General features: G+C 52.9%; 2 protein-coding genes across 5 annotated transcripts; both read right to left on the bottom strand.

Moving 5' to 3' along the window:
* Positions 1 to 74: 74 nt before the first annotated feature.
* On the bottom strand, positions 75 to 4141 carry B3GNT4 (UDP-GlcNAc:betaGal beta-1,3-N-acetylglucosaminyltransferase 4). Of its 3 annotated transcripts, none has more exons than XM_035257908.3 (2): positions 4054 to 4141; positions 75 to 1279 (listed from the first exon to the last, which is right to left on the bottom strand). In XM_035257908.3, exon 2 carries the CDS (start codon positions 1268 to 1270, stop codon positions 221 to 223), a length of 1050 nt encoding a protein of 349 aa, XP_035113799.2. In that variant the 5' UTR covers positions 1271 to 1279; positions 4054 to 4141; the 3' UTR covers positions 75 to 220. The 3 variants fall into 3 exon arrangements, with proteins under 3 accessions (XP_035113799.2, XP_054095012.2, XP_035113802.2); XM_054239037.2 differs by lacking the exon at positions 4054 to 4141 and adding an exon at positions 3203 to 3314; XM_035257911.3 differs by lacking the exon at positions 4054 to 4141 and adding an exon at positions 2305 to 2358.
* Positions 4142 to 4401: 260 nt separating this feature from the next.
* On the bottom strand, positions 4402 to 25590 carry LRRC43 (leucine rich repeat containing 43). Of its 2 annotated transcripts, none has more exons than XM_078337548.1 (12): positions 25431 to 25590; positions 23900 to 24160; positions 21818 to 21928; positions 20283 to 20422; positions 18126 to 18424; positions 16334 to 16521; positions 14904 to 15163; positions 11043 to 11184; positions 10720 to 10848; positions 10448 to 10630; positions 10094 to 10127; positions 4402 to 4558 (listed from the first exon to the last, which is right to left on the bottom strand). In XM_078337548.1, exons 1-12 carry the CDS (start codon positions 25566 to 25568, stop codon positions 4431 to 4433), a joined length of 2013 nt encoding a protein of 670 aa, XP_078193674.1. In that variant the 5' UTR covers positions 25569 to 25590; the 3' UTR covers positions 4402 to 4430. The 2 variants fall into 2 exon arrangements, with proteins under 2 accessions (XP_078193674.1, XP_017831943.4); XM_017976454.4 differs by having other exon boundaries at positions 18126 to 18364.
* Positions 25591 to 25979: the final 389 nt, after the last annotated feature.

The following is a 25979-nucleotide window of genomic DNA, read 5'->3' as shown; positions in this document are numbered from 1 at the left end:
TCCTTCCTTCAGGCTTCAGGAATCCCCCATCAGGTTCCTGGCACCACTTTGGCTCCCATTCAACACAAGTTAGCCAGGTTGCAGTGTTTTTAATTAGAGCTAACAAGGTGGGGGGGTTACAAAAACTCAAGTCGGCATTTCCTGTAGACCAGCAGGGATTAATTTCTCATCATGATAGAAAATCAACAGTGCACTCTGGAGCTGTTGCCCAACCCACCCCTCAGTGCTGGGGTATGGGGGCAGCTGCACACTTGAGCCCCTCATCTGTCACCAGTGCCCACATGGTCCACATCTCGAGGGGGCTCAGGCGGTGCACCAGCAGGAGCCCCCTATACAAGCAGGGGTCTAAGGGATCCAGGGGCCGCCGGATTCCAAACGTCTTGAAGCCAGCATGATGCGTGGGGCTCAGCCCTAGCCTCTTCAGGCACATACCTACAAAGACATCGTCGATAGGGAAGAGTTCAGCCTCTTCCACAGCGGCCTGGAGGCGCTGCACAGTGGCTCTGGACATGACATATCCTCCCCCACCAGCATAGGGTGGGTAGTGGCTGGCTCTGTACATTGAGGGTGGGATGAAGTATTTGACCTTAGTGTTCCTGTTGGGCAGCGCTTGGCGGATGATATCTCCCACCAGGAGGTCCTGGGCCGGGTCCCAGCCATGCAGGAACTCTAGCACATTGGGGACGTGGACAAAGACATCATCATCTCCCTTTAGCGTGAAGCGGGCCTGGGGGCAGGCAGCCGCTACCCAGCGCTGTAGGTGCAGCTCCTTGAGTGTCAGGTTGAAGAAGTCCTCAGTGAAGTCCCACTGGAGGATGTCGTCAAACTCTCTACTCTCATAGGCCAGCAGCTGTGCTGGGGGAGTGGGTCCTGCCACCCCTAGGAGGAATACCAGCTTCAGCTGCTGGCCCCTAGCCCTGCCCCATGTGCTGCGGATAGCTGCCCGACGCTCCACATGACCAGGCTGTGACTTGATGGCCAGGAGCAAGAAGGTATCCTTGGAACAGCCTGAAGGCTCCAGCAAGACAGAGAAATTTCGGCAGTGGCGATAGGTCAAGAAGAGGCGGTGACGGCTAGGCAAGGACAGAGAGGCACTAGCCACTGTGTGGTTGGGTGGACATCGGCTGTGGCAGGGCACTGAAGGAGCCCAGAAAGGCTGGCGGGCTGTGGGGTCTCCCATGGGCTTGGCCTCCTTCCTCAGGAAGAGCAGGCAGCCCAGCAACAGCACAACCAGGCTGTAGGAGACCAGCCAGCCCAGCTTGCGGAGCATTGCCAATCCCTGCAAGGAGAGAGCTGCCTGAGCAGGTCCCAGCCCCAGGTCCCTGTCCCTGTCCCCAGGAGTTACCTGCACCCCAGCAGCTAAGTCCCTGCTGGCCTCTAGGCTTCCTTTTATTCTCAACGTGTCCTCAGGCTCTTTCCAGAGTCCTCCCTCCCCTGAGGATGGGCCAAGCATAGCCAGCCCTTGCCCTCTGCCATCATCTGAGTACTCCTGGGTCTGTTTTTCCCAAAATGACTTGCAGCCACTTTACAGCTGACACCATAAACGTTCCACGCCTTTCTGCCAGGAAACTCGAGCACCTGATGAGTTTTATTGAAAATGGGCCGGGCGCAGTGGCTCATGCCTGTAATCCCAGCACTTTGGGAGGCTGAGGCAGGTGGATCACGAGGTCAAGAGATGGAGACCATCCTGGCCAACATGGTGAAACCTCATCTCTACTAAAAATACAAAAAAACTAGCCGTACATGGTGGCACATGCCTGTAATCCCAGCTACTTGGGAGGCTGAGGTAAGAGAATCACTTGAACCCAGGAGGCGGAGGTTGCAGTGAGCCAAGAATGCGCCATTGCACTCCAGCCTGGGCAACAAGAGCGAAATTCTGTCTCAAAAAAAAAAAAAAGAAAAAGAAAATGGCACAGACTCAGTATAGCTTTGGATCAAATTCACTAAGCATAAACTGACATTCAGGGTTCTTCAAGTGTGAAGTCACACTCTCCCAAAAAAGCCTAGGGCCTGTGGGGTTCTGTGTTGGGCCTCTCCAAGATGACCAGGAGTGCACTGCCTCCCTGGGAGAGGAACCAGCACCACATGGTGGCTGTGGCCACCAAAGCACACACCTCTTCACACCCACCTCAGAGATCAGGACTTCCAGGGGGAGCCAGTGAGACAAAACACACAGCAAGAGGGAAGCAGGAAAGCTGAGGACTTGAATCAGGGTTGGCTTCTGAGACACCCTGCCCCGCCTTCCCACCCCATTCTAAGTGCTGATTTCTCCCAGGCACCCAAAGAGGAGGAGATGGAATCCACCAGAATGGCCTGCCGCGAGGTCCACAGTAGCAAAGACAGGCTTCAGTTTCTCATTTTTGTCCCTCCAGTGTCTCTCTCTGCCCCAGTCCCCTACACCGCCAAGTCTTTGGCCCTTCACCTCTGACCAGACTGCCGCACTGGCCGCTGCCGTAGCTGCTACTACAAGAAAAGCAACTGCTAGGTGCTAGGGATTCAGTGGCAAGCAAGATAGGGCCACTGCCCCGACAGGAAAGCACAAAACACAGAAACCAGGTACGCCTAGAAGTTACAGCGCCTAACGAAGTGAAATGGCTGGAGGACGGATCCCATAGCCAAGGGTAGCTAACAAAGCCCTCCTTGATGGAGGGACATTTGAGCAAGAACTGAGTGAGGAAGGGCACCCTGCATGAAGACCTGGGGGCTCTGCAGGCCCAGGGCAGTCAGGCGGCCCCAGAGCAGGAGTGAGGGGAGAGAGAAGGCGGGGTTGGGGGGTAAGCGAATTTACAGTAGGAGACGCCGGCCAGGCTAGTGAAAGAGCTAGGGTTTTTGTTGTTTTGAGACAGGATCTGTCACCCAAACTCTAGCGCAGTGGCACAACCATAGCTCACTGCAGCCTGGAACTCCTGGTTTCAAGCGATCCTCTGGCCTCAGCCTCCCCAGTAGCTGGGACTGCAGGCGCGCAGGGTCCGGCTGTGTTTTGCAGAGATGTGGTCTCCCTTTGTTGCCTGCGCTGGTCTGGAACTCCTGGCCTCAAGAGATCCTCCCACCTTGGCCTCCCAAAGTGTTGGGACTACAGGCGTCAGCCACCTACCGGGATTTTCTGAGCGCCCTGGAGATCTATGCGGGGGAGGGGCGGGGGGACAGGAAGGTCTGGCAGAGGCCATGAAAGGATCTACGTTTGGTAAAAGGTCACTCCTACCGCTTATTCCCTGGTGGGCTGCGGAAAGCTGGGGAGGAAGAAGGAAGGGCAGCTGGAGGCTGTCTCCGTGCTCAGAATGCAGGGGGTGGCGGGGTGGGAGCAAGATGGGTCTCAGGTGTGCGAGCACCGCGGGCTGTGGGCGAGGGTCCCAGGTGGGCGGCGGTGCCATTCACCGAGAAGGGCGCACAGTAGGTGGCTTGATTCCTTCCCAGGAGGTTCCAGCCCAGGCTGCGCCGCGGCCTGGGTGGCACCGTCCCTCCGCGGACGTCCCCACGCGCTGGCCGCACGGCCTCGCCCCGCCGCCCTCGGAGCAGGATCCCCCTCACGGTGACTCCAGAGACCTGCTCTCCACCCGCCGCGGGGCGCACGACCCCTCCTGGGGGTTGCGGGTCCTGAGGCTCGGCCTGGGTCGATAGCCGCCTCCGGTCCCCACAGGACTCGGTGACCCAAGTGCCCCGGTGCGGGCAGGGGCCGAGCTCTGGTTCATTCTTTCAACGCGACGGTCTCTGGAGGGCTGGCGGAGGCAGGGACCCACCCCGCGGGGGACCTCGGGCAGGGGCTGGCGGCAGCGCGGCGCGTTGGGGGCGAGCAGCCCAGGCTGGCGGGGTCCACGACGCCCGGCTCCGGCCTCTATCCCCAGCCCGGAGAACCGAAGCCGAGCGGCCCGTGGGCCTCGAGCCCCGCCTGCCAACGCCAGACCCGCGCCGCACCCGGGCGGGGCCGGCGTCCTCGCCGGGACCCGGGAGGGGACCGGAGAGCCGGCTGCAAAGGTACCGCCGTCCTAGCGACGCCCCTCCCCACATGGTGACCCAGCCTCCCTCACAGCACCGGGGTCCCGGTTCCCGACCTACCTGAGCGTGACGCCGGGGCAGAGGCGAGGAGCTAGCGCAGCGGAGCCAGGGCAGATAGTGCCCAGGTGCGCGGAGCTCGAGTGGGGACTCTTTGGGGCGGGGCTTGTGGGGAGGCGGGGGTTTGGGGCGGGGCTTGTGGGGAGGCGGGGGTTTGGGGCGGGGCTTTTGGGGAGGGCGGGCTCCGGGCAGCCAGTCTCTGCCACGCCCACGGCTGGACGCACGTGTCCCGTCCCCTACCCAGTCCTAGGATCCGCACGAGCCTAGTGGGGCAGAGGCTCCTCCTCCCTAGATCGCCGGCGCCACACCCGCCCTCCGACGCCCGCGGCAAGACCGACGCGGAGGCGGGAGTGCTGGGAACAGCCTTTACTGCCCGCGCCCTACACGGCGAACGTGTGCAGCGCCTCCTCCGCCGAGCGGCACTGGTTCAGCTGGATCTGCACCTCCACCGTCAGGGGCTCGGGATGGTAATCGCCTTCGTAGATGGGAATCACGGCTTTTGGCTTTTCTGAGAAAATAAAAACGCGAGCATGAGTCCCGGGAGACAAACGGGCTGGCGTTCTCGGCCGCCCTGACCCATCCCAAATGCAAGCCCTCGACTCTGTCCTGGCAGGAGTTTTCGGTCTTCGGGTCTTAACTGTAATGAGAAATCAAATCAAATTGCATTTAATTAGATAAAGTCACAGCTGTGAGCTGCAAGACGAACTAGCTGCTTTTTATTTTGAGAGTGTCTTGCTCTGTCGCCCAGGCTGGAATGCAGTGGCGTGATCTCGGCTCCCTGCAACCTCCACCTCCCGTGTTTAAGTGATTCTCCTTCCTCAGCCTCCCGAGTAGCTGGGATCGATTCTCCTGACTCAGCTTCCTGAGTAGCTGGGATTACAGGCGCCCGTCAATACGACCGGCTAATTTTTAGTAGCGACAGGGGTTTCACCATGTTGGCCAGGCTCGTCTCGAATTCCTGACCTCAAGTGATCCGCCCGCCTCGGCCTCCCAAAGTGCTGGTATTAGAGGCATGAGCCACCGCGCCTAGCTGCAGATATTTTCTCAAGAATGAAGTAATTTGGCCAGGCGCAGTGGAGGCAGAGGCAGGTGGATCACGAGGTCAGGAAATCGGGATTATTCTGGCCATGTTGAAACCCCGTCTCTACTAAAAATACAAAAATTAGCCAGGTGTGGTGGTGTGTGCCTGTAGTCCCAGCTACAACGAGGCGGAGGCAGGAGAATCGCTTGAACCCAGGAGGCGGAGGTTGCAGTGAGCCAAGATTACCTGCTGCAGTCCAGCCTGCGCAACAGTTAAAAAAGAAAAAAAGGTAATTCTGTAATTCTGGCACTTCAGGCAAAACAACTGAAAGTATTTCAATCGATTGATAACATTTGCCATAAAAATGAGATAACATTGTATCTGCCACCATGAATTTTATCAATTTTCCAATACTCAAAGACCTTTCCAATGAGTGGGTGGTGATAGTAAAGAACGTGATTTTTGGAAAATGGATAGTGATGGGGTCAACAGTTGGAACATCGGCCTAAGTTGGTTAACCTGTATTTTATAAGTAACTCATGCATGTTACAAATTGTGCATGGTGGCCAGGTGCGGTGGCTCAAGCCTGTCATCCCAGCACTTTGGGAGGCCAAGGCGGGTGGATCATGAGGTCAAGAGATCGAGACCATCCGGGTCAACATGGTGAAACCCCATCTCTACTAAAAATACAAAAAATTAGCTGGGCATGGTGGCACATGCCTGTAATCCCAGCTACTCAGGAGGCTGAGGCAGGAGAATTGCTTGAACCCAGGAGGCGGAGGTTGCGGTGAGCCGAGATCCCGCCATTGCACTCCAGCCTCGGTAACAAGAGCAAAACTCCGTCTCCAAAAAAAAAAAAAAAAAAAAAAAAGAATCCAGGTGTCTTCAATTCAGCTAGACATTAAAGAGATTTACCCAAAAAAAAAAAAAAACAGGAAGATCCAAGATAGCCAATCGCTAACATCTCGGGATTGCAGCTCTCAGTGAAGGCACGGAGAACTAGAGGACGCCACACTTTCAGACAAATTCCCCAGCACGACACCAGAGCCCGGCGCAACAGCTGTGACGGCACCTTGGCGCAGCAGTGCTCAGTGCAGAGTAAACGGGACCGGTTCCCCTTCTGACCGAGGTTTGGAGCCCCAGGAAGGCAGAGTCACCTACCACGGACACAAGAAGGAAGCCAGACAGGAGAATCCTGGGCAGAAAAGCACCATCAGTTTTAACGCTGCTGCTCTGGCCCTGGGAACTAACAACCTGGACGCCCACTCAAGAGACCTAATCTGAAAGTGGGTAAATTCAAAGACAACAGGAGGATAAATTTACAATGACGGGAAGAAACCAGCGTAAAAAAGCTGAGAATACTCAAAGTCAGAACGCCTCTCCCTCTAAAGATGATCACAGTTCCACATCAACAATGGAACAAGGCTTGATGGAGAACAAGCACATCCCAATGACAGAATCACACTTCAGGGAATGGATAATAACAAACTTGCGTGAGTTAAAAGAACATGTTGTAGCCCAACGTAAAGAAACTAGGAACTTTGAAAAAAGGTTTGTTGAAATCCTATTGAGAATAGACAACTTAGAGAGGAGGATGAGTGAATTAATGGAACTGAAGAATACAATACAGGAACTCCGAGAAGTATGCACAGGTTTAAACACTCGAATTGTTCAAGCAGAAGAAGGGATATCAGAGGTCAAAGTCCAACTTAATGAAATAAAACACGAAGAAAAGATTAGAGAAAAAAGGATAAAAAGGAATGAGCAAAGTCTCCAAGAAATGTAGGACTACGTGAAAAGACCAAATTTACGTTTGATAGGTGTACCTGAATGTGATGGAGAGAATGAATCCAAGCTGGAAAATACCCTTCAGGATATTATTCAGGAAAATTTTCCTAAACTAGCAAAGCAGGTCAACATTCAACCCCAGGTAATACAGAGAACACCACAAAGATATTCCTTAAAAAGAGCAACCCCAAAGCACATAATCGTTAGATTCACCAGGGTTGAAATGAAGGAGAAAATACTAAGGGCAGCCAGAGAGAAAGGTCAGGTTACCCACAAAGGCAAGCCTATCAGACTCACAGCAGATCTCTCGGCAGAAACTCTACAAGCCAGAAGAGAGTGGGGGCCAATATTCAACATCCTCAAAGAACAGAACCTTCAGCCCAGAATTTCATATCCAGCCAAACTAAGCTTCACAATTGAAGGAAAAATAAAATCTTTTATGAACAAGCAAGAACTCAGAGATTTTATTACCACCAGGCCTGCTTTACAAGAGCTTCTGAAAGAAGCATTACACACAAAGAAACAACCAGTATTAGCCTTTCTAAAAATATACCAAAAAGTAAAGAGCACCAACATAAAGAAGAATTTACACCAACGAATGGATAAAACAGCCAGTTAACATCAAATGGCAGTAACCCTAAATTTAAATCGACTAAATCCCACAATCAAAAGACACAGCCAGAACCCAACGGCATGTTACATCCAGACCTGTTTCACATGCAAGGATACACAAAGACTCAAAACAAAGGGATGGAGAAAGATTTACCAACCAAATGGAGAGCAAAAATAAATAAATAAAAAGCAGAAGTTGCAATTCTCGTATCGGATAAAATAGATTTTAAAGCAACAAAGATATAGTGGTAAAAGGATCAATGCAACAAGAGCTAACGATCCTAACACCCAGATACATAGAGACTTAGACTCAATGAGACAGAAAATTAATAAAGATATCAAGGACTCGAACTCAGATCTGGAATAAGTAAACGTAATAAATATAGAACTCTCCACTTCAAATACACAAAATATACATTCTCGTCAATACCACATCACACCTACTCATAGGTAAGGGAGACCTGTGGGGATCGCTCCCATGTGAGGCCCCTAGGAAATGGGCCTTGCCATACGGTGAGCTTGAGCCGGGACACAGATCCCTGGTTGGGGGAGTTGAGCTGAGGGAAAGCAGGAACCGAGAGAGGAACTATATGTTATTCAAAATAATCAACAGACATTACTTTATGGATATGAGGACTTGGGAGGCATTGTGTCTACTTTCGGCTTCTTATGGTTTATTGCTTGTGTTCATGTTGGACCTGTGTTACTTACTTACGGTAACTTACAGGGCGTAACTGTAACTTACTTACCATAGCTTACAGGGCGTGACTGTAACTTACTTACCATAGCTTACAGGGCGTGACTGTAACTTACTTACCATGGCTTACAGGGCGTGACTGTAACTTACTTACCATAGCTTACAGGGCGTGACTGTAACTTACTTACCATGGCTTACAGGGCGTGACTGTAACTTACTTACCATGGCTTACAGGGCGTGACTGTAACTTACTTACCATGGCTTACAGGGCGTGACTGTAACTTACTTACCATAGCTTACAGGGCGTGACTGTAACTTACTTACCATGGCTTACAGGGCGTGACTGTAACTTACTTACCATGGCTTACAGGGCGTGACTGTAACTTACTTACCATGGCTTACAGGGCGTGACTGTAACTTACTTACCATGGCTTACAGGGCGTGACTGTAACTTACTTACCATGGCTTACAGGGCGTGACTGTAATCTACTTACCTTGACCTATTGGGCGTAACCTACTTACTGGAAGTAACCTACTTACTGGGCGTAGCCTACTTACTGCGCTTAACTTACTTACTGGGTGTAACTTGCTTACTGTAACTTAAGTACGTTAATCTGGTGTAAACACCTTTAACTTCAGAAAAGTATATAATGAAACACATTGCAAAAATAAAATTGCTGCATGAGCATAGTGCATGTAGCCCTCCAGACCTCGCCTTTTCTATCTCCTTTTTTCCGGCGCTCGCTCTCTTCCAGGTTTGGGACCCTCTCGCTGGACGAGATTCCTGGCTCGCGTTCAGTTCACAACACATAGGTTTAAATGAAACATTGATTGGCCATTATTAATACCCATTTTTTTTTTTTTTCAGAATAAAGCAATATTTCCATTCGCTCTCCCTCTTTCTCTTCCTCTTTCTTCCTCTCCTTTACTCATTTTTTTTCTTCTTTCCTTCTCTCAAAAAAAAAAAAAAAAAGAAAAACAACAACAACAAAAAAAAATACCTTTTTAAATCCATCTTAACCCACAGGTAAGTACCACAAATCACATGTTCGTATAGGCATGGGTTTTGAAGTCCAGTAGCGTATGCCCTCCAACATTTACTTCTTCAGTGATTTTATTTTATTATTTGTTTTTTTGAAACAGAGTCTCACTCTGTTGCTCAGGCTGGAGTGCAATGGCTCGATCTTGGCTCACTGCAAACTCTGCCTTCCGGGTGCAAGCGATTATTTTGCCTCAGTCTCCCGAGTAGCTGGAATTACAGGCACCTGCCACCACACCTGGCTAATTTTTGTATTTTTAGTAGAGAAAGGGTTTCACCATGTTGGCCAGGCTGGTCTCGAACTCCTGACCTCAGGTGATCTGCCCACCTTGGCCTCCCAAAGTGCTGAGAATACAGGCGTGAGCCACCGACCTGTGCCTATTTCACTTTTCAGCTTCAGCATGATGGCTGCTCGGCTATGAATTGGCCTCAGGTTTTGCAGCCACCTCCCACAGCTCTCCCTGTCTCCTTTCTCTCCCTTCCAGCCAGACATTCTTTCTGAACCTCAAACCCAAGATGCACCCATTTCAGATGCTTCTGCAATTCCCCACAGGACAAGTCCAGGCTCCTCTTACAGCCAATGAGACCCAATAGCCTAGAGCTGGAGGCAGACACCTCGGAAGCAGAGGGATCCCAAGCCACCCCAGCTATGAGCCCTCACCCCGCTGTGGCTCTACCACAGGCGCCTTCCCCACCTGCGTCACAACCCACAGGCCTGGTGGTCTAAGGGCTGCAGGGAAGGAATATTAACACTGGATCCTAAGGCCTCTCCCCAGGCCAGAAGCACCCATTCCCCGCCCTTCTGTTCCTTTGGCCTCTACCAGAGCTGGCCCTCAGCTGGTCCTCCTGCCACTCCCTGCCGTTGGTCACCACCACCGGCACTCACCTTTTTTGGCAGTTTTCTTAATCTTCTTTGAATCCTGAGAGAAAGAACCACAAAACGAGAGAGGAGGTTCTGGAGAAGGGGTTTCTCTGCGGCCCCACCTCCTCCATTCCCTCTAACAGGTCCAGGAAGGTGGGGGTCTCTCAGAGAGCGTGCCCACCCCAAGGGGAAGGCTGACTGGGCTAAAACCCACAGAGGGGCCCTGTGTGCAGGCGGCAGCACCAGCACCCGGCTATGTGACCCAGGGAAAAGCCCTCCCCACCACCTCCTCCCCATCCAGAGACCTGGGCCCACAGCCCTTGCTTGCCCTCAGGGTTCCCGTGGGGAGGGCAAAGGCAGAGGTGGAGGATGTGGTACCCTGGCAAATGCCAGCCTGTCGGATGCCAAGGTGCGGATCACGCCGAAGTTGCACACGGAGGACACCAGGGGCTCCCCCACCAGTAGGGGCTCCAGAACCACCAGGCCTCGGCCCAGCACCTGCAGGATGGGGGGGTCCTGCCGGAGCTCCTTGAGTGGCTCTTTCTTCTTCTTTGGTGCCTGCTGGGGGAGGCCAGGAGGGTGGGATGAGGTGGGACGTAGCAAGATGAGGCTGTGGCCGGACTGCCCTCCCTGGCACCGGGGCCCGGTACCTTGGCCGGCTCTTTCTCTCCTTTCCCCTTCCTGTCTTTCTCCTTCTCTTTCTTGTCTTTCTCTCCTTTTCCTTTCTTGGCAGACAGGGGACTGTCCACAGCAGGCAGCACCACTGGCCAGGAGAGAATCTAGGGGCAGGGATGTGGCCTCAGTGAGCAGAGGCCCAGGGGGGTTGCCTGGGGTCACCTCTCCCTCACCCTTTCCGGAGCAGTGCTGAGACCTCAGCTAACCAGGGAGTGAGGCTCCTATAGGGGATGGCCCAATGGGAACAGGGGCAGAGGTGCAGCCTGTGGGCAGCCAGGCACTGCCTCCACCTGCCCACCTTCTCCTCCACAACAGTCACGGTGGTCCCTGCCAGCAGGAAGGCCTTCAGTGGCACCAGGTCCCTGAGCACGTGCTGCACCTCATAGTTGCACTGTATGACCTCAGCCCAGGGCTTGTGGGTGGTGTTGAAGAGGACGGTCCTCGGGGAAGGAGAGATGAAGACGTGCTGTCACCCTGGGGCTGTGGCCAGGAACCCGGGACAGGACTGTGAGGGGACATCCAAGGAGACCATGAGCATCAAAGCCCACAGAGTGAGGAAGGGGACCTGGCTGCCACCAGGCAGGGTGAGGGGACCAGAAGGCCAAAAAAGAATGTGGACACAGGAGGAGACAGCAAAAGAAAAAAATGCACATGGGGCCCTGCTTCAGGGGCAAGACCACCCTGAACAACTGATACAAACCATTCGAAAAGCACCAAGAGTTATTTGTTAAAAGTTCAGCAAAGGGCTGAGCATGGTGGCTCTCGCTTCTAATCCTAGCACTTTCGGAGGCCAAGATGGGAGGATCACTTGAACCCAGGAGTTCAAGAACAGCCTGGGCAACATGTCGAGCCCTCGTTTCTACCCAAAATACAAACATTAGCTGGGTGAGGTGGCACATGCCTGTAGTCTCAGCTACTCTGGGGGCTGAGGTGGGAGCATTGCTTGAACCTGGGAAGTCAAGGCTGCAGTGAGCCGTGTTCATGCCACTGTACTCAAGCCTCAGTGACAAAGTGAGACCCTGCTTCAGGAGAGAGAAAAAAAAAGCAGAAACAAATCTAGCCTAGCCCCAGGCTAGAACACAGACCCCTGACTGGCATTGCCTTAGTCTCAGAACACCATGCCAACCCTGAAGTAGCATCCCACTCTGGAAAGGATTTAACATAAATTGTTCTACTGATTGGATCACAGCCTGAAGGAGAATTAATAATACACTCCAACAAATTTAAAGTATGTCCAAGTTAAACGTTAATACAAACCTCCTCACTTATTCCATCACTGAGGATGGAGAACATTTTCCCTCAAAGATAAGTAGAGACCAAGTGGCAGACTGAAATATCACAGCAGGTAAGCCCAGTAAATTAATGAAGTCAGCCTAGCTATTCTGGAGGCTGAAGCAGGAGAATCGCTTGAACCCAGAAAGCAGAGGTTACAGTGAGCCAAGATCCCACCACTGCACTCCAGTCTGGGTGACAGAGCAAGACTCCCTCTCAATGAAACAACACAAAACAAATGTTCTGAGGTAGTGGGGGGGAAAAAAAAACCCACCAAAACTGTCAACCAACAATTCTATACCCAGCAAATCTGTCTTTCAAAATTGCTTTTGAAATAAGGACATCATCAAGAGAAACAAAAAACTGACTTTGTCGACAATAGATTTGCTTTACACAAAACATGAAAAGTTGAATACATGAATACATTAACTTCCTGAAGAAAAGTTCAGGCTGAAAGGAAGTAACACCAGAGGGTAATTCAAATTCACATGAAAAAAGAAAGAGCACCAATAAAAGTAATCATGTAGGCAAATACAAAAGACAGTATAGTTATATATTTCTTGTCCTTGATTCTAATTAGAATAAAATACAATAGCATAAGACAACATCTATAAAATTGCAGTTTGGGCTATGGCAGGTAGAAATGTAATATATGTGACCATAACAACATGAAGGAAATGGGGGTGAGAATGAAGCATGCTGGAGTAAGAAAATGACACCATGCCCAGGCATAGTGGCCCACACCTGTAATTGCAGCACTTTGGGAGGTCACGGCTATAGGATTGCTTGAGGTCAGGAGTTCAAGACCAGCCGGTCAACATAGTGAGACCCCACCACAAGAAACAGATAAAGGAACAAAGGGGCGGAAAAAAGAAGGGAAAGGGAGGTGAGGGGAAAGGGGGGAATGGAGGGGAGGAAGGGGAAACAGATAGTAAATCAATGAGGGAGGGAATGAAACCAGATAGTGAATCAATTCTTTTTTTTTTTTTTTTTTTTTTTTTTAGACAAGAGTTTCACTTTTATTGCCGAGGCTGGAATGCAGTGGTGTAATCTTGGCTCACTGCAACTTCTGCCTCCTGGGTTCAAGCAATTCTCCTGCCTCGGCCTCTCAAGTAGCTGGGATTACAGGTATGCATCACCACTCCTGGCTAATTTTTTGTATTTAGTATATTTAATAGAGACAGGGTTCCACCATGTTGGGCAGGCTGGACTCGAACTCCTGACCTCAAGTGATCCACGCGTCTCGGCTTCCCAAAGTGCTGGGATTACAGGCGTAAGCCACAACAGTAAATCAATTCTAAAGGAAGATATGAAAGGAACCAGAAATGGTAACTAAGATGGTTAACAAACTTAAAAAAAAAAAAACACACACTTTGGTCAGGGGTGGTGGCTCCCACCTGTAATCCTAACACTTTGTGAGGCCAAAGCAGATGGATCACAAGGTCAGGAGTTCGAGACCAGCCTGGCCAACATGGTAAAACTCTGTCTCTACTAAAAATACAAAAATTAGCCTGGCATGGTGGCAGGCTCCTGTAATCCAGCTACTGGGGAGGCTGAGGCAGGAGAATCACTTGAACCCAGGAGGCAGAGGTTGCAGTGAGTGGAGATTGTGCCATTGCACTCCAGCCTGGGTGACAGAGCAAGACTCTGTCTCAAAAAGAAAAAAAAATCTTTATAAATATATTTGTGTTCTCCTTTCTTCTCTGTAAAACATGGATTATATAAGGCAATAATTATAACAATGTATTATTGAGTCTGGTCTGTAACATGTTTATAATAATAAAATATTTATGAAAATTACTATAATATTCATAACAGAAGTAGCACAAAAAAGAAGGAATGGAGCTAGATTGGACTCAGACAAGAAAGAACACAGTGTACAAGCTGGAGGATCCCTACAGCACTTGATATGCCAGAATACATCTCAGATGGATTAAAACATGAGACCAAAAAAGGTTTTCCCACCCAAGGGCTGAAATGAAAAGGGCTGTTAATTTATCATCTCTCAATCAACTCAAGAAATTCAGGCCAGGTGCAGTGGCGCATGCCTGTAATCCCAGCACTTTTAGGAGGCCGAGGCGGGCAGATCACTTGGGACCAGGGGTTTGAGACCAGCCTGGCCAACATGGCAAAACCCTGTCTCTACTAAAAATACAAAAATTGGCCAGGCATGCCTGTAGTCCCAGCTATAGGCTGAGGCATGAGAATTGCTTGAACCTGGGAGGTGGAGCTGGTAGTAAGCCGAAGTCATGCCACTGACCTCTAGCCTGGGTGACAGAGTAAGACTCTGTCTCCCCCAAAAAAGAAATTTAATCACTCCAAAAATCTTGGCTGGTCAGGGAAGTGGGACTCAGTTGTACTTTGAGTAGGCAGTTAGAGTAGGATTTAGCATTCAAGGCTCCAGGAAAGAGGGCTGAATCCCAATGCCCCTGCACAGCTAACAGCCTAGTGGGGCCTTAACCATTCCTGGGGGTGGAAGATCCAGGAGTGACTCAGCCTCAGGACTGTTGTTTTTTTTTTTTTCCAGATGGAGTCTTGCTCTGTTACCCAGGCTGGAGTATAGTGGCATAATCTCAGCTCACTGCAACCTCCGCCTCCTGGGTTCAAGCAATTCTCCTGCCTCAGCCTCCCGAGTGGCTGGGACTACAGGCACGCAACACCACACCCAACTAATTTTTGTATTTTTAGTAGAGACGGGGTTTCACCATGTTGGCCATGATGGTCTCAATCTCTTGACCTCATGATCTGCCTGCCTTGGCCTTTCAAAGTGCTGGGATTATAGGTGTTGAGCCACTGTGCCTAGCCCACCTCAGGACTTTTAAGCGGAGCACTAGGCTACGACCCTACTGCTCTGACTACTTGCCCTGGTTCAGGTTTCCATCCTTACCCTGGCGATGGGCAGAGCCGGGGATCTATACGTGGCCGCAACTTGGCCAGCTCTTCTGCAGAGGCCCTCGGTGTCGGCAAGACGGTTGAAGGGACTGAGACGACGGACAACTCCGACTCTCCCCATTCCTCCACCTCAGACTCCAGAGACCCTTCCACCTCCTCAGTGACCTCTTCAACAACATCTTCCATGACGTTTTCAATGACCTCTTCAGGAGATTCCTCAACTAATAGTTCTAAGCTGGGAGAGGGCTTGACGATCTGCAGGAAGACACATCCAAGGCTGCTGTCTCCAAGACGTGCTCAGCTGATGCCTTGGGCGTGTCTGTAACACAGCTCCCGACATCTAGATGAGGTTCACGTGTGAGCAGACGAACGCTGCTAGGAAGGCTCTGAGAAACCCAGTCGTGTCTCTTCTGAAAGACCTACATTAAGTGTGAAAGCAATCACCACTTCCACGTGGGAGCAGGAGACCAACATCATCACGCTTCCCCTAGTCAGACGGTGTCCTTGGGTTTACTTCTGATGTGGAGGGAGATAGAAGGAGTTGTAGAAATTGCAGAATGGGGCTGGGAGCAAGGGGCTGTTATGAAACACTGGGTGGCTTTTTAGGCTCAGATTTTTTATTTTTATTTTTTTTATTTTAAGAGGGCAAGGGGAGTGTGTGCATGGCTGAAAATGGCTCTAGCTGTAAGAAAGAGGCTGAGCTGAAGCCAGGTCCCTGCATGAATCACCAGATTCCACATTAAGAATTTTCCAGGCTGGAGGCAGTGGCTCATGCCTGTAATCCCAGCACTCTGGGAGGCTGAGGTGGGCAGATCACGAGGTCAGTTCGAGACCATCCTAGCCAATGTGGTGAAACCCCCATCTCTACTAAAAATACAAAAATTGGCTGGGTGTGGTAGCCCACGCCTGTAATCCCAGCTACTCAGGAGGCTGAGGCAGGAGAATCACTTGAATCTGGGAGGTTGCAGTGAGCTGAGATCACACCACTGCACTCCAGCCTGGGTAACAGAGTGAGATTCCATCTTAAAAAACACAAAAAAGGATTTTCCTTGACCAGGCATGGTGGCTCACATCTGTAATCCCAGCACTTCAGGAGGCCGAGGATCATTTGAGCTCATGAATTCAAAACCAGCCTGGTCAACATGGTGAAACCTCACCTCTACTAAAAATATAAAAATTAGCCAGGTGTAGTGACGGGCACCTGTAATCCCAGCTACTGGGGAGGCTGAGGCAGGATAATAGATTGAACTTGGAGGCAGAAGTTACAGTGAGCCAAGATCACACCACTGCACTCCAGCCCGAGTGACAGAGCAAGACTGTGCCTCAATAAATAAATTAATTAATTAAAAGGATTTTCCTGGGTCCACAAAGCAGTTCAGCCTGCACAAGGGCCCCCCATACTCCCGGGGACAGCCCGGGGCACACCTCGGCCAGCACGTCCGTGTACTCATTCGCTTCACCTTCTTCGTCTTTCACAAAATCGTAGGTCACGTAATAGGTGTAAGTGATGAAAGGGCCTTCGGGCCCTGGTTCCGGGTCCAAGAGAGAGGTGTCCGGAACTCCCCTGACATTTCCAATGGTCACCACCAACTGCGCTTCCTGTGCCAAGAGATCTGCAGAGAGGAATGGGCAGGACAGAGGGGCCCGTGGAATATAAGTGGGCAGACAGAAAACAAGAGGGCCGGGAAGGCATGGGTCCCCGGATTCTCTCCACCACTCAGGGCTGAGCCTTAGTGGGGCAGTCAGGTTCACATGCCACTCTGGCAAACTGACCTGGAATGATTTGGGTGTCATCACACCCCTCTTTGGCCTTGTTTTCCTGATCTGTGTATGGCAGTGATGAGGGCTGCTCTGCAGGTCACCTTAGCATTATCTAGGATGTCACTATGACCTGGAGAAGCCTCCAGGTGCACCTTGTGGCATTGGCCTCAAGGGGGCGATCTCAAGCCAGCAGGGAGATGAAGAAGCTAATTGAAATAACTGTCCCAAGTCCCTGTACGTTATTTTATTTTATTGTATTATTACTTTTTTTTTGAGACGGAGTTTCGCTCTTGTTACCCAGGCTGGAGTGCAATGGCGCAATCTCGGCTCACCGCGACCTCCGCCTCCTGGGTTCAGGCAATTCTCCTGCCTCAGCCTCCTGAGTAGCTGGGATTACAGGCACGTGCCACCATGCCCAGCTAATTTTTTGTATTTTTAGTAGAGACGGGGGTTTCACCATGTTGACCAGGACGGTCTCAATCCCTTGACCTCATGATCCACCCGCCTCGGCCTCCCAAAGTGCTGGGATTACAGGCTTGAGCCACCGCACCCGGCTGTATTATATATTAAGATGGAGTTTCACTCTTGTTGCCCAGGCTGGAGTGCAGGGGCGCGATCTTGGCTCACTACAACCTCCATCTGCCAGGTTCAAGTGATTGTCCTGCCTCAGCCTCCCGAGTAGCTCAGATTACAGGCACATGCCACCATGCCTGGCTAATTTTGTATTTTTAGTAGAGACGGGGTTTCTCCATGTTGGTGAGGCTGGTCTTGAACTCAGGTGATCTGCCCGCCTCAGCCTCCCAAAGTGCTGAGATTATAGGTGTGAGCCACCGTACCCAGCTATTTTTTTTTTTTAAGAGGCAGGGGCTTGCTCTGTGGCCAGGCTGGAGTGCAGTGGTGAGATGACAGCTCACTGCAGCCTCTGCCTCTCAGCTCAAGTGATCCGCCCCCACATTTTTTTTTTTTTTTTTTTTTTTTGAGAAGAGGCTGGAGTGCAGTGGCATTATCTCAGCTCATTGCAACCTCCACTTCCTGAGTTCAAGAGATTCTCCTGCCTCAGCCTCCCGAGTAACTGGGATTACAGGTATCCACCACCATGCCCGGCTAATTTTTGTATTTTTAGTAGAGACGAGATACTTGTTGGCCAGGCTGGTGCTGAACTCCTGACTTCAAGGGATCCCAAAGAGTGACTGCTTCAGCCTCCCAAAGTGCTACGACTACAGGTGTGAGCCACTGCGCCTGGCCTCCCACTACCACTTCTGTCCCCAAATCCTCATCACAGGAATCAAAGCCTGGGGAAAGGTCTGACCCGGAAGAGAGGCTACACCTGACTTGGGTCTGGGTCAGATGGGAAGCTGCAGGAAAGATGGGTGCAGAGACCCAGGAGGGCAGGGCACAGCCAGGCAGAGGCTGGGCTGTCATGTGCCTCCCCCTCCCTGCATGCTGGCACCCTCACCGCCATTGAGGCTGAGCCCCCGGAACAGATGCTTCTCGTTGGGAGACACGGTGATGTCGTCCAGCACACAGAGCTTGGCCAGGCTGTCGACGGTGAGGCCGCGGTAGTAGGGCACCAGGGCCAGCGGGTTTCCCTGTAGCACCAGCAGCCGCAGGTGCCGGAGGGTCCTCAGCCTGGCAAGCATGCTCTGCAGGTCCATCAGGTCGTTGAAGCCCAGGTCCAGGGAGACAAGGTTGGGCCTGGAAGGTGAGCAGGACCATTTGATTGTCAAGAAGCCAGGTGACCAGGGGCCAGCAGCCCTACAGCCAAAACAGACGGGGGCCTGGGGCTGAGGACTCTGCCATCCATGGGCTGCACACCCTGCCCTGTTAACTTGACTCAAGTTAACCCACATTGGGAACGAGTGCTTGACTCTCGTCTCCTCTCTCCACAGCACTGCTACCCTCACAGTCAGAGCCACAGGGATGCCCCTCACAACTGGCCCCCACCGGCCTCCCTTCACAGGGCTCCCCTCTTCTTGGCCAAACCTCTCAGTAGCTCCCGTGGAGCCTCGTGCACTGCGTGCGTCAAGGAGGTTCTGCACAAATACTATGGGCAGACTGCGCGGCACAGCCGGGGACAGCCACTGTGGGGGAGCCTTGGACAGGGCAGGCACGGGGTTGACGTTGGGGTCTGGGAGGAGAGAGCCAGAGGCTGGAGGGATGGGCGGTCTAGAAGCTGGAGGTGGCATCTCAAAGTCAGACTGGGGCAGGACCCCAGGAGGCAAGGGGGCTGGGAGGGGCCTGTGGCCAGACCAAGACACACGGCAGGGGCAGGGTGACTTTCCTGCTGCCACAAACTGGAAAGCAAATTGATCTCAGCTGAGAACAGACACAAGAAAAACACAAGGGGCCGCTGTCAGCACAGCCTCTCCCAATCCCAGTAAGATGCCTTGCCCTTCCCCTAAGAGCAGAAGAGAAGGGGAGGAAGAGGAAGCTAGAGTCAGAGAGGCAGCTTCCCTTCCCTGCAGGCGTGTGGAGGGTTGGACCCCCCCAAGGGTGTGCCCTCCAGCTTCCTGGGGGAAGGAGAGAGGGGAGGTGGGTCTATCCAGTCCACCCTTGCCAGGAGTGAACAGGCACCATGGAGATGCTGCCAAGCCGCTCAAGTCCTACACGTCTCGGAGCATGCTTTGCAAAGCCTTCCCTTCCCGGCTTCCTTTAATGGCCTTTTCTGGGTGGTCTCTGGTCCCCCTCCTGCCCCTCAGATCCAGGATGTTAAGGTTTCTACCGTTCGCCCACCAAGGAGACCAAGGTGAATATGCACTGGGACCGGGGCCTTCTGCAGGCTTCCTAATGAGCCTGAAACTTCGAGAGCAATGGGGTGCCTGGCGCTGGGAGGGCCTGGTGCCAGGGCAGTGGTTCTCAGACTGGGGGGATTTTGCTGCTCAGGGTACATTAGGTTCTGTCTGGACACATTTTTGCTTGTCACAACTAGCAGGGAGGTACTCCTGGCTCGGCAGGTGGAGACCAAGGATGCCACTCAATACCCTGCTGTGCCCAGGGCAGCACCACAGCAAGGAATGATGGGGCTCCGATGCCAACAGGGCCCGAGGTCAGAAACCCTGCTCTAAAACATGGCACCAGGCCAGGCATGTTGGCTCACACCTGTAATCCCAGGACTTTGGGAGGCCAAGGTGGGTGGGTCACTTGAGGTCAGGAGTTCGAGACCAGCCTGGCCAACATGGTGAAACCCTTTCTCTACTAAAAATACAAACATTAGCCAGGCGTGGTGGTGGGCACCTGTAGTCCCAGCTACTTGGGAGGCTGAGGCAGGAGAACTGCTTGAACCCGGGAGGTGGAGGTTGCATAGCCAAGATCGCACCATAGCCCTCCAGTCTGGGCAACAGAGTGAGTCTCCATCTAAAAAATAAATAAATAAAAAATAAAATATGGCACCGAAGAAAAGGCTCTGCCTCACAGCCACCACCTTCTCCTCCTTCCCGGAGCCTCAGTGGAATTTTGCTATTGGGTCAGAGAAATAAAGCAAAGGTCTGGAGTTAGCAGCCAACTGGGAGTTACAGAAAACAGCAAAGCTAAGTTCTCAAGCCGCCGGGGAGGAATCGCCCCGGTCTAAGACTTAATCCCTCCCTCTCTCTTTCCATCTGGGCTTCCAAGTTACCAGTGGTCAGCGGTGATGTGGAGACTTTCCGAGGGGCCTTGAAGTTTGTTGTGGCCTAACCCCAAGTGCTGCAGGCCGGTGGGTGGGTGGGCGCACAGACACTCCATGCTGCTGATCTCATTGCCGTAGAGCTCCAGCACCTGGGAGACCACACAGAAGGCCCGGGATGACCATGCAGGAGCCAGCGTTGAGGAGCAGGCCCGCCCTTCTGCCCTGAGAAACTTGGAGGAATCACAAATTACTGACACCCGGCCCCCCTGGCCCAACCCAGCCTCCCTGTGAAAGACCCAGGAAGAAAAGATTCCTTCGGCAGGTCTGGGGAGGTTTCTTTTCCTTTCATGAAAGACATGTCAATATTTGGAATTGGGGGTGGGGGTGTGATGTTGGACTGGCAGTGGGGAAGCTGCATAGCATCTGGCACCTTCTCAACCCATGGGGATGCTTCCCTGGGAAGCCAAAAGGGCCCCTGGATGGATCCGGAATAAACCCAACACTAACCTTCCTGGTTCATGGTTCTTATCCACAGCCTCACCTCCTTTTTGTTGTTGCTGGGTTTTTTTATTTATTTTATTTATTGTTTATTATTTGAGGTGGAGTCTTGCTCTGTCGCCCAGGCTGGAGTGCAGTGGCGCAATCTTGGCTCACTGCATCCGCCTCCCAGGTTCAAGTGATTTTCCAGCCTCAGCCTCCTGAGTAGCTGGGATTACAGGAGCATGCCACCACGCCTGGCTAACTTTTGTATTTTTGTAGAGAAGGGGTTCCCTATGTTGCCCAGGCTGGTCTGGAACTCCTGAGAACAGGCAATCTGCCCACCTCGGCCTCCCAAAGCGCTGGGATTATAGGCCTGCTTCATTCCTTTCTATGAGTGAATAGCATTCTATTGTATGGAGAGATCACTTTTTTTTTTCTTGAGACAGAGTCTCACTCTGTCACCAGGCCGGAGTGCAGTGACGCGATCTCAGCTCACTGCAGCTCTTGCCTCCCAGGTTCAAGCGATTCTCCTGTCTCAGCCTCCCAAGTAGGTGGGATTACAGGCATGCGACACTACACCCAGCTAATTTTTGTATAGTAGAGATGGGATTTTGCCATGTTGGCCAGGCTGGTCTCAAACTCCTGGCCTCAGGTGATCCGCCCGCCTTGGCCTCCCAAAATGCTGGGATTACTGGCATGAGCCTCCACGCCCAGCCTGACCACATTTTTTTGTTTATCCATTCATCTGTTTTTAGACACTTGAGTTGAGCCCACCCTTCCGCTATGGTGAGTAGCACAGCTCTGAACTCTGGAAGTCGAGACTCCGGCTACGTCCCTGTCTTCAGTTCCTTCGTGGATACACCTAGGAATTGAAGCGCTGGGTCTTGCAGTAATTCTATGATGAACTTTTTGAGGAAAGTGACCTACATTGGAAAAGCCTGGAGCTGGGTCCTAGCCTCCACGCACACTGGCCACACCTATGCCGGGCAGGGCAGGGAAATGCCATGCAGGCAGTGCTGGGCAGTGCTGGCCCAAAGACTCGGCACGGACCAGGGTTCCTTCACCTTAAGTGTGGGGGGCAGATTGGCAGCTTCCACCTCCTTGATTCGATTGGCACTCAGTACCAATTCCTCCAGCTTCAGAAATTTCAGGAGGTCTTTATCCACCAGGGTCACCTGGAAGAGGGGAGAAGCAGCCGAGGGCTGTGGTGCGTGAGGGAGCACAGGCACAGAGCCACTGTCTTTCTACTGTAGAAAGACAGTGGCTCCTTCATCAGAGGTGCCTCCCCCCCATTCCTACCCCCTGCTTCCCTGAGGCTGTTCCCATACTGCATCGTTCTGCCAGGATCCAAGAGTCCCTCCCAGTCTCCATCCTTCCTCTGACTGTAGGTGGTACATCATTTCCAGGCCAATGACCTGTGTCCTTTGTCAGACCATATGAACCTGTCTTCTTCCTGTGTACCCCAGAGCCACAGTGAACTCGGCACTGAAGTCAGTGAAGGTCTTCGGGAATCACCCAGAGCAGGGTCCGACCAGAAGCTGCAGCGACTCATCCATGACTCCTCAGTTCCCCGTGGCCTCAAAGACATCAGGGCCCCTTCCCAGTGGGGCCTTCCTCCTCCAGGGTCACCAATGTGCCAGTCTGCCCAGGACAGGAGTTTGTTCCCAGGATGCGAAACTTTATGCACGGACACTGGAAGTCCCTGGCAAACTACCAGTCAGTCACCTACTCGTCTCCTACTGCTATGTCGCTTCCCAGTGGCTCTGGAAAAAGCAAGCCAAGGCTTTAGAAGGCTGAGGCCAAGTTTCCAGGCAATGTTTGGGCTGGCTTGCTGGATTGATTGATTTATTGAGACAGAGTCTCATTCTGTCACCCAGGCTGGAGGGCAATGGTGCAATCATGATCACTGCAGCCTCTACCTCCCCAGCTCAAGTGATCCTTGTGCCTCAGCATCTGAGTAGCTGGGGCTACAGGTATGCACCACCATACCTGGCTATGTTTTAAATTTTTTTTTTTTTTTTTGAGACAGTCTTGCTCTGTCGCCAGGCGCAGAGTGGAGTGCAGTGGCGCAATTTCGGCTCGATGCAATCTCCACCTCCTGGGTTCAAGCAATTCTCCTGCCTCAGCCTCCTGAGTAGCTGGGAGTACAGGCGCGCACCACCACGCCCAGCTAATTTTTGCATTTTTTAGTAGAGACGGGGTTTCACCATGTTGGCAAGGATGGTCTCGATCTCTTGACCTCATGATCCGCCCGCCTTGGCCTCCCAAAGTGCTGGGATTGCAGGCGTGAGCTGCCGCACTTGGCCTACATTTTAAAATTTTATAGAGTCGGGGTCCCACTATGTTGCCCAGGCTGGTCTCTAACACCTAGACTCAAAGGAACCTCCTGCCTCAGCCTCCCAAAGTGCTGGGATTATTAGCACCAGGGAGCCACCTCGCCCAGCCTGGGCTCTGCTACCTATGTAGACAGGTGGCTTTTTGATAACAGAAATTAAAATAGTTAGAACTATACCAACCCTCCCCTCCCCTGACCCCTATGGTTTAGAGGACGTAAAACTCAAACAGACTCTTCGAAAAAACCTTTGCTAGATCCAGCTGGTTCCACTGCAGAACTCAGCTATGGAAGACGGCGGTCAGGGTGAAGGACAAAGAGACACAAGGCTGATGGAGCAGCCGGGCGCGGTGGCTCACGCCTATAATCCCAGCACTTTGGGAGGCCGAGGCGGGTGAATCACGAGGTCAAGAGATCGAAACCATCCTCGTCAACAAGGTGAAACCCCGTTTCTACTAAAAAATACAAAAATTAGCTGTGCATGGTGGTGTGCGCCTGTAATCCCAGCTACTCAGGAGGCTGAGGCAGGAGAATTGCCTGAACCCAGGAGGCGGAGGTTGCGGTGAGCCGAGATCGCGCCATTGCGCTCCAGCCTGGGTAACAAGAGCGAAACTCCGTCTCAAAAAAAAAAAAAAAAAAGAATGACAGAGCAGCCGGCCGGGCCTGGAGCACAAGCCAGGGGGATGAAGCTGACTGGCCTGGGCTCCAGCCCCCAGAGGAGGACCCCAGAGGCGCTGTGGGAAGGGTGCCCTCCCCCCAACCTCCCTTAGGGGAGCGGCCACCCCGACATCACCCCCGCACGCCCGGCACTCACCTCCTTGTCCACCACCCGCAGGGACCGGAAGTAGGAGTAGAAGAAGGTGTCTCTGACCGTCATTGGGTTCCGGATGGCCAGTTCTCTCAGGAAACTGTCTTCCGCGTTGGAGTCATTCAGCAGAGCCCAGGGGGAGTGGGGGCTGCGGACCAGGCCCAGTAGGGCCTCCACCGTCTCCTCCCCGGGGCTCACCACGTCCTCCTCTCTGGGGACCAGCTCTCTCCATGTTCGCCAAGTTTGAGGAAGAAATCGCGATTTATTCTGCAGTGGCAGAGAGGGGATTTCTCCAAGTGTGACACAGCCCCCTGTGGATGCCAGACTCTCAAAACGGAACAGATCGTAAAACTGGACGACTGGGGATAGGCCGGGCGCGGTGGCTCACGCCTGTAATCCCAGCACTCTGGAAGGCCGAGGCGGGTGGATCACGAGGTCAAGAGATCGAGACCATCCTGGTCAACATGGTGAAACCCCGTCTCTACTAAAAATACAAAAAATTCGCTGGGCATGGTGGCGCGTGCCTGTAATCCCAGCTACTCAGGAGGCTGAGGCAGGAGAATTGCCTGAACCCAGGAGGCGGAGGTCGCGGTGAGCCGAGATTGCGCCATTGCACTCCAGCCTGGGTAACAAGAGCAAAACTCCGTCTCAAAAAAAAAAATAAAAATAAAGAGTTTAGCAATCTAGACAGTAATCAATAATTCTGATGGATTATTAGCCACGGATATAACTATAGATGAGGGGAGATACAAAATAAGTAAAACCTCCCATTCCTTTGAGAGGCTGAGGTGGGAGGATCACTTGAGGTCAGGAGTTTGAGACCAGCCTGGGCAACATGGTGAAACCCTATCTCTACTAAAAATACAAAAATTAGCCGGGCGTGGTGACTCAGGCCTGTAATCCCAGCTACTCGGGAGGGTGAGGCAGGAGAATTGCCTGAACCCGGGAGGCGAAGGTTGCAGTGAGCTGAGATGGCGCCATTGCACTCCAGCCTAGGCAAGAGGTCTTCCTGGGCCACACTTGGGCTCCCCTCGTGGTGGAAGCCACGGGAGGGAAGGGTCTAGGACTCTGGAGATGGGATGGGGGTGGGGAGTGACCCCTTCTCCTGGACCCCAGGTCGCAGGCTGCAGGCTCAGAGCCACCTCTCACGCTGCCTTGGGCTCTCATTACATGCTCCGAGGCTGGGAAAAGTTGCAGAACTCTTTGACCAAAACAAAAGGTTTTCACCCCAAAAGGAGCCTGACCACTGGAAATCTGGGGTGTTGGCGTCTTCAAGTCAGGGAGAAGCCCCGGCCCAGGTCAGCTGACGTGCTCAGGACGAGCCCTGCGTTCCCCCAGGCAGTACCCACGGCCCGGGCCCCACCGTTACCCCGGAGCCCCACCCGCCCCCCACATCGGCGGCCCCCAAAATGCGCAGATCCTAGGCCCCAGGGACTAGCCCGCCCCTGCGCCAGCCCCTCGGCCCACCCTGCTCGCCCGGGCACGTCCCTCCCTGCAGCAGCTCCAGGCCCCCAGAGCCCGGCCCCGGCGCCCGCACCCAGCTGCCGGCGCCGCACGGGAACTCGCGCAGACACAGCTTCCGCAGGTGCTCGTGCACGGCCGCGCTCACGGTCCCCGTCCCGGGCCGCTGGGTCCCATGCCCGGCCTCAGACTCGGACTCCGAGGACGCCTCCATGGCCGCGGGGCCGCGGGACCGCGTTGCCCGGCAACCGCCAGGACGCGTGCGCGAGGGCTGAGGCCTCTCCAGGTGCGCGCACCTGCGGCGAGGAAAAGGCCCCCCACCCGGATCACAGACAGTTCGGCCCCAACCACCTGGGTTTTCTCTTCTGCCCTCATCTGTAAAATGGAATCACAGATGGTGGTTCCAGGTGTGGCAGCTCCCGCAGGCAGTTAGCGCCGTAGCTGACCTGTTCTTAACTGCTCTCAAGCACTCCCCACCAAAAGTCATCCTATACCCCTCTGACAGATCGATAAAGGAGAACAGACCCCAAGGCCAAACATCTCCAGCCAGCCAGTGGGTGCCAGGGTGGGTCTCTCTAAGCCTGCGTCAGGGGTTTTATCACTGTCCACCTGTATAACTGGTTAA

Source organism: Callithrix jacchus, chromosome 9, assembly GCF_049354715.1.
Source record: "Callithrix jacchus isolate 240 chromosome 9, calJac240_pri, whole genome shotgun sequence".
Classification (NCBI taxonomy): Eukaryota; Metazoa; Chordata; class Mammalia; order Primates; family Cebidae; genus Callithrix; species Callithrix jacchus.
This window is presented reverse-complemented; position numbering and strand designations above follow the sequence as displayed.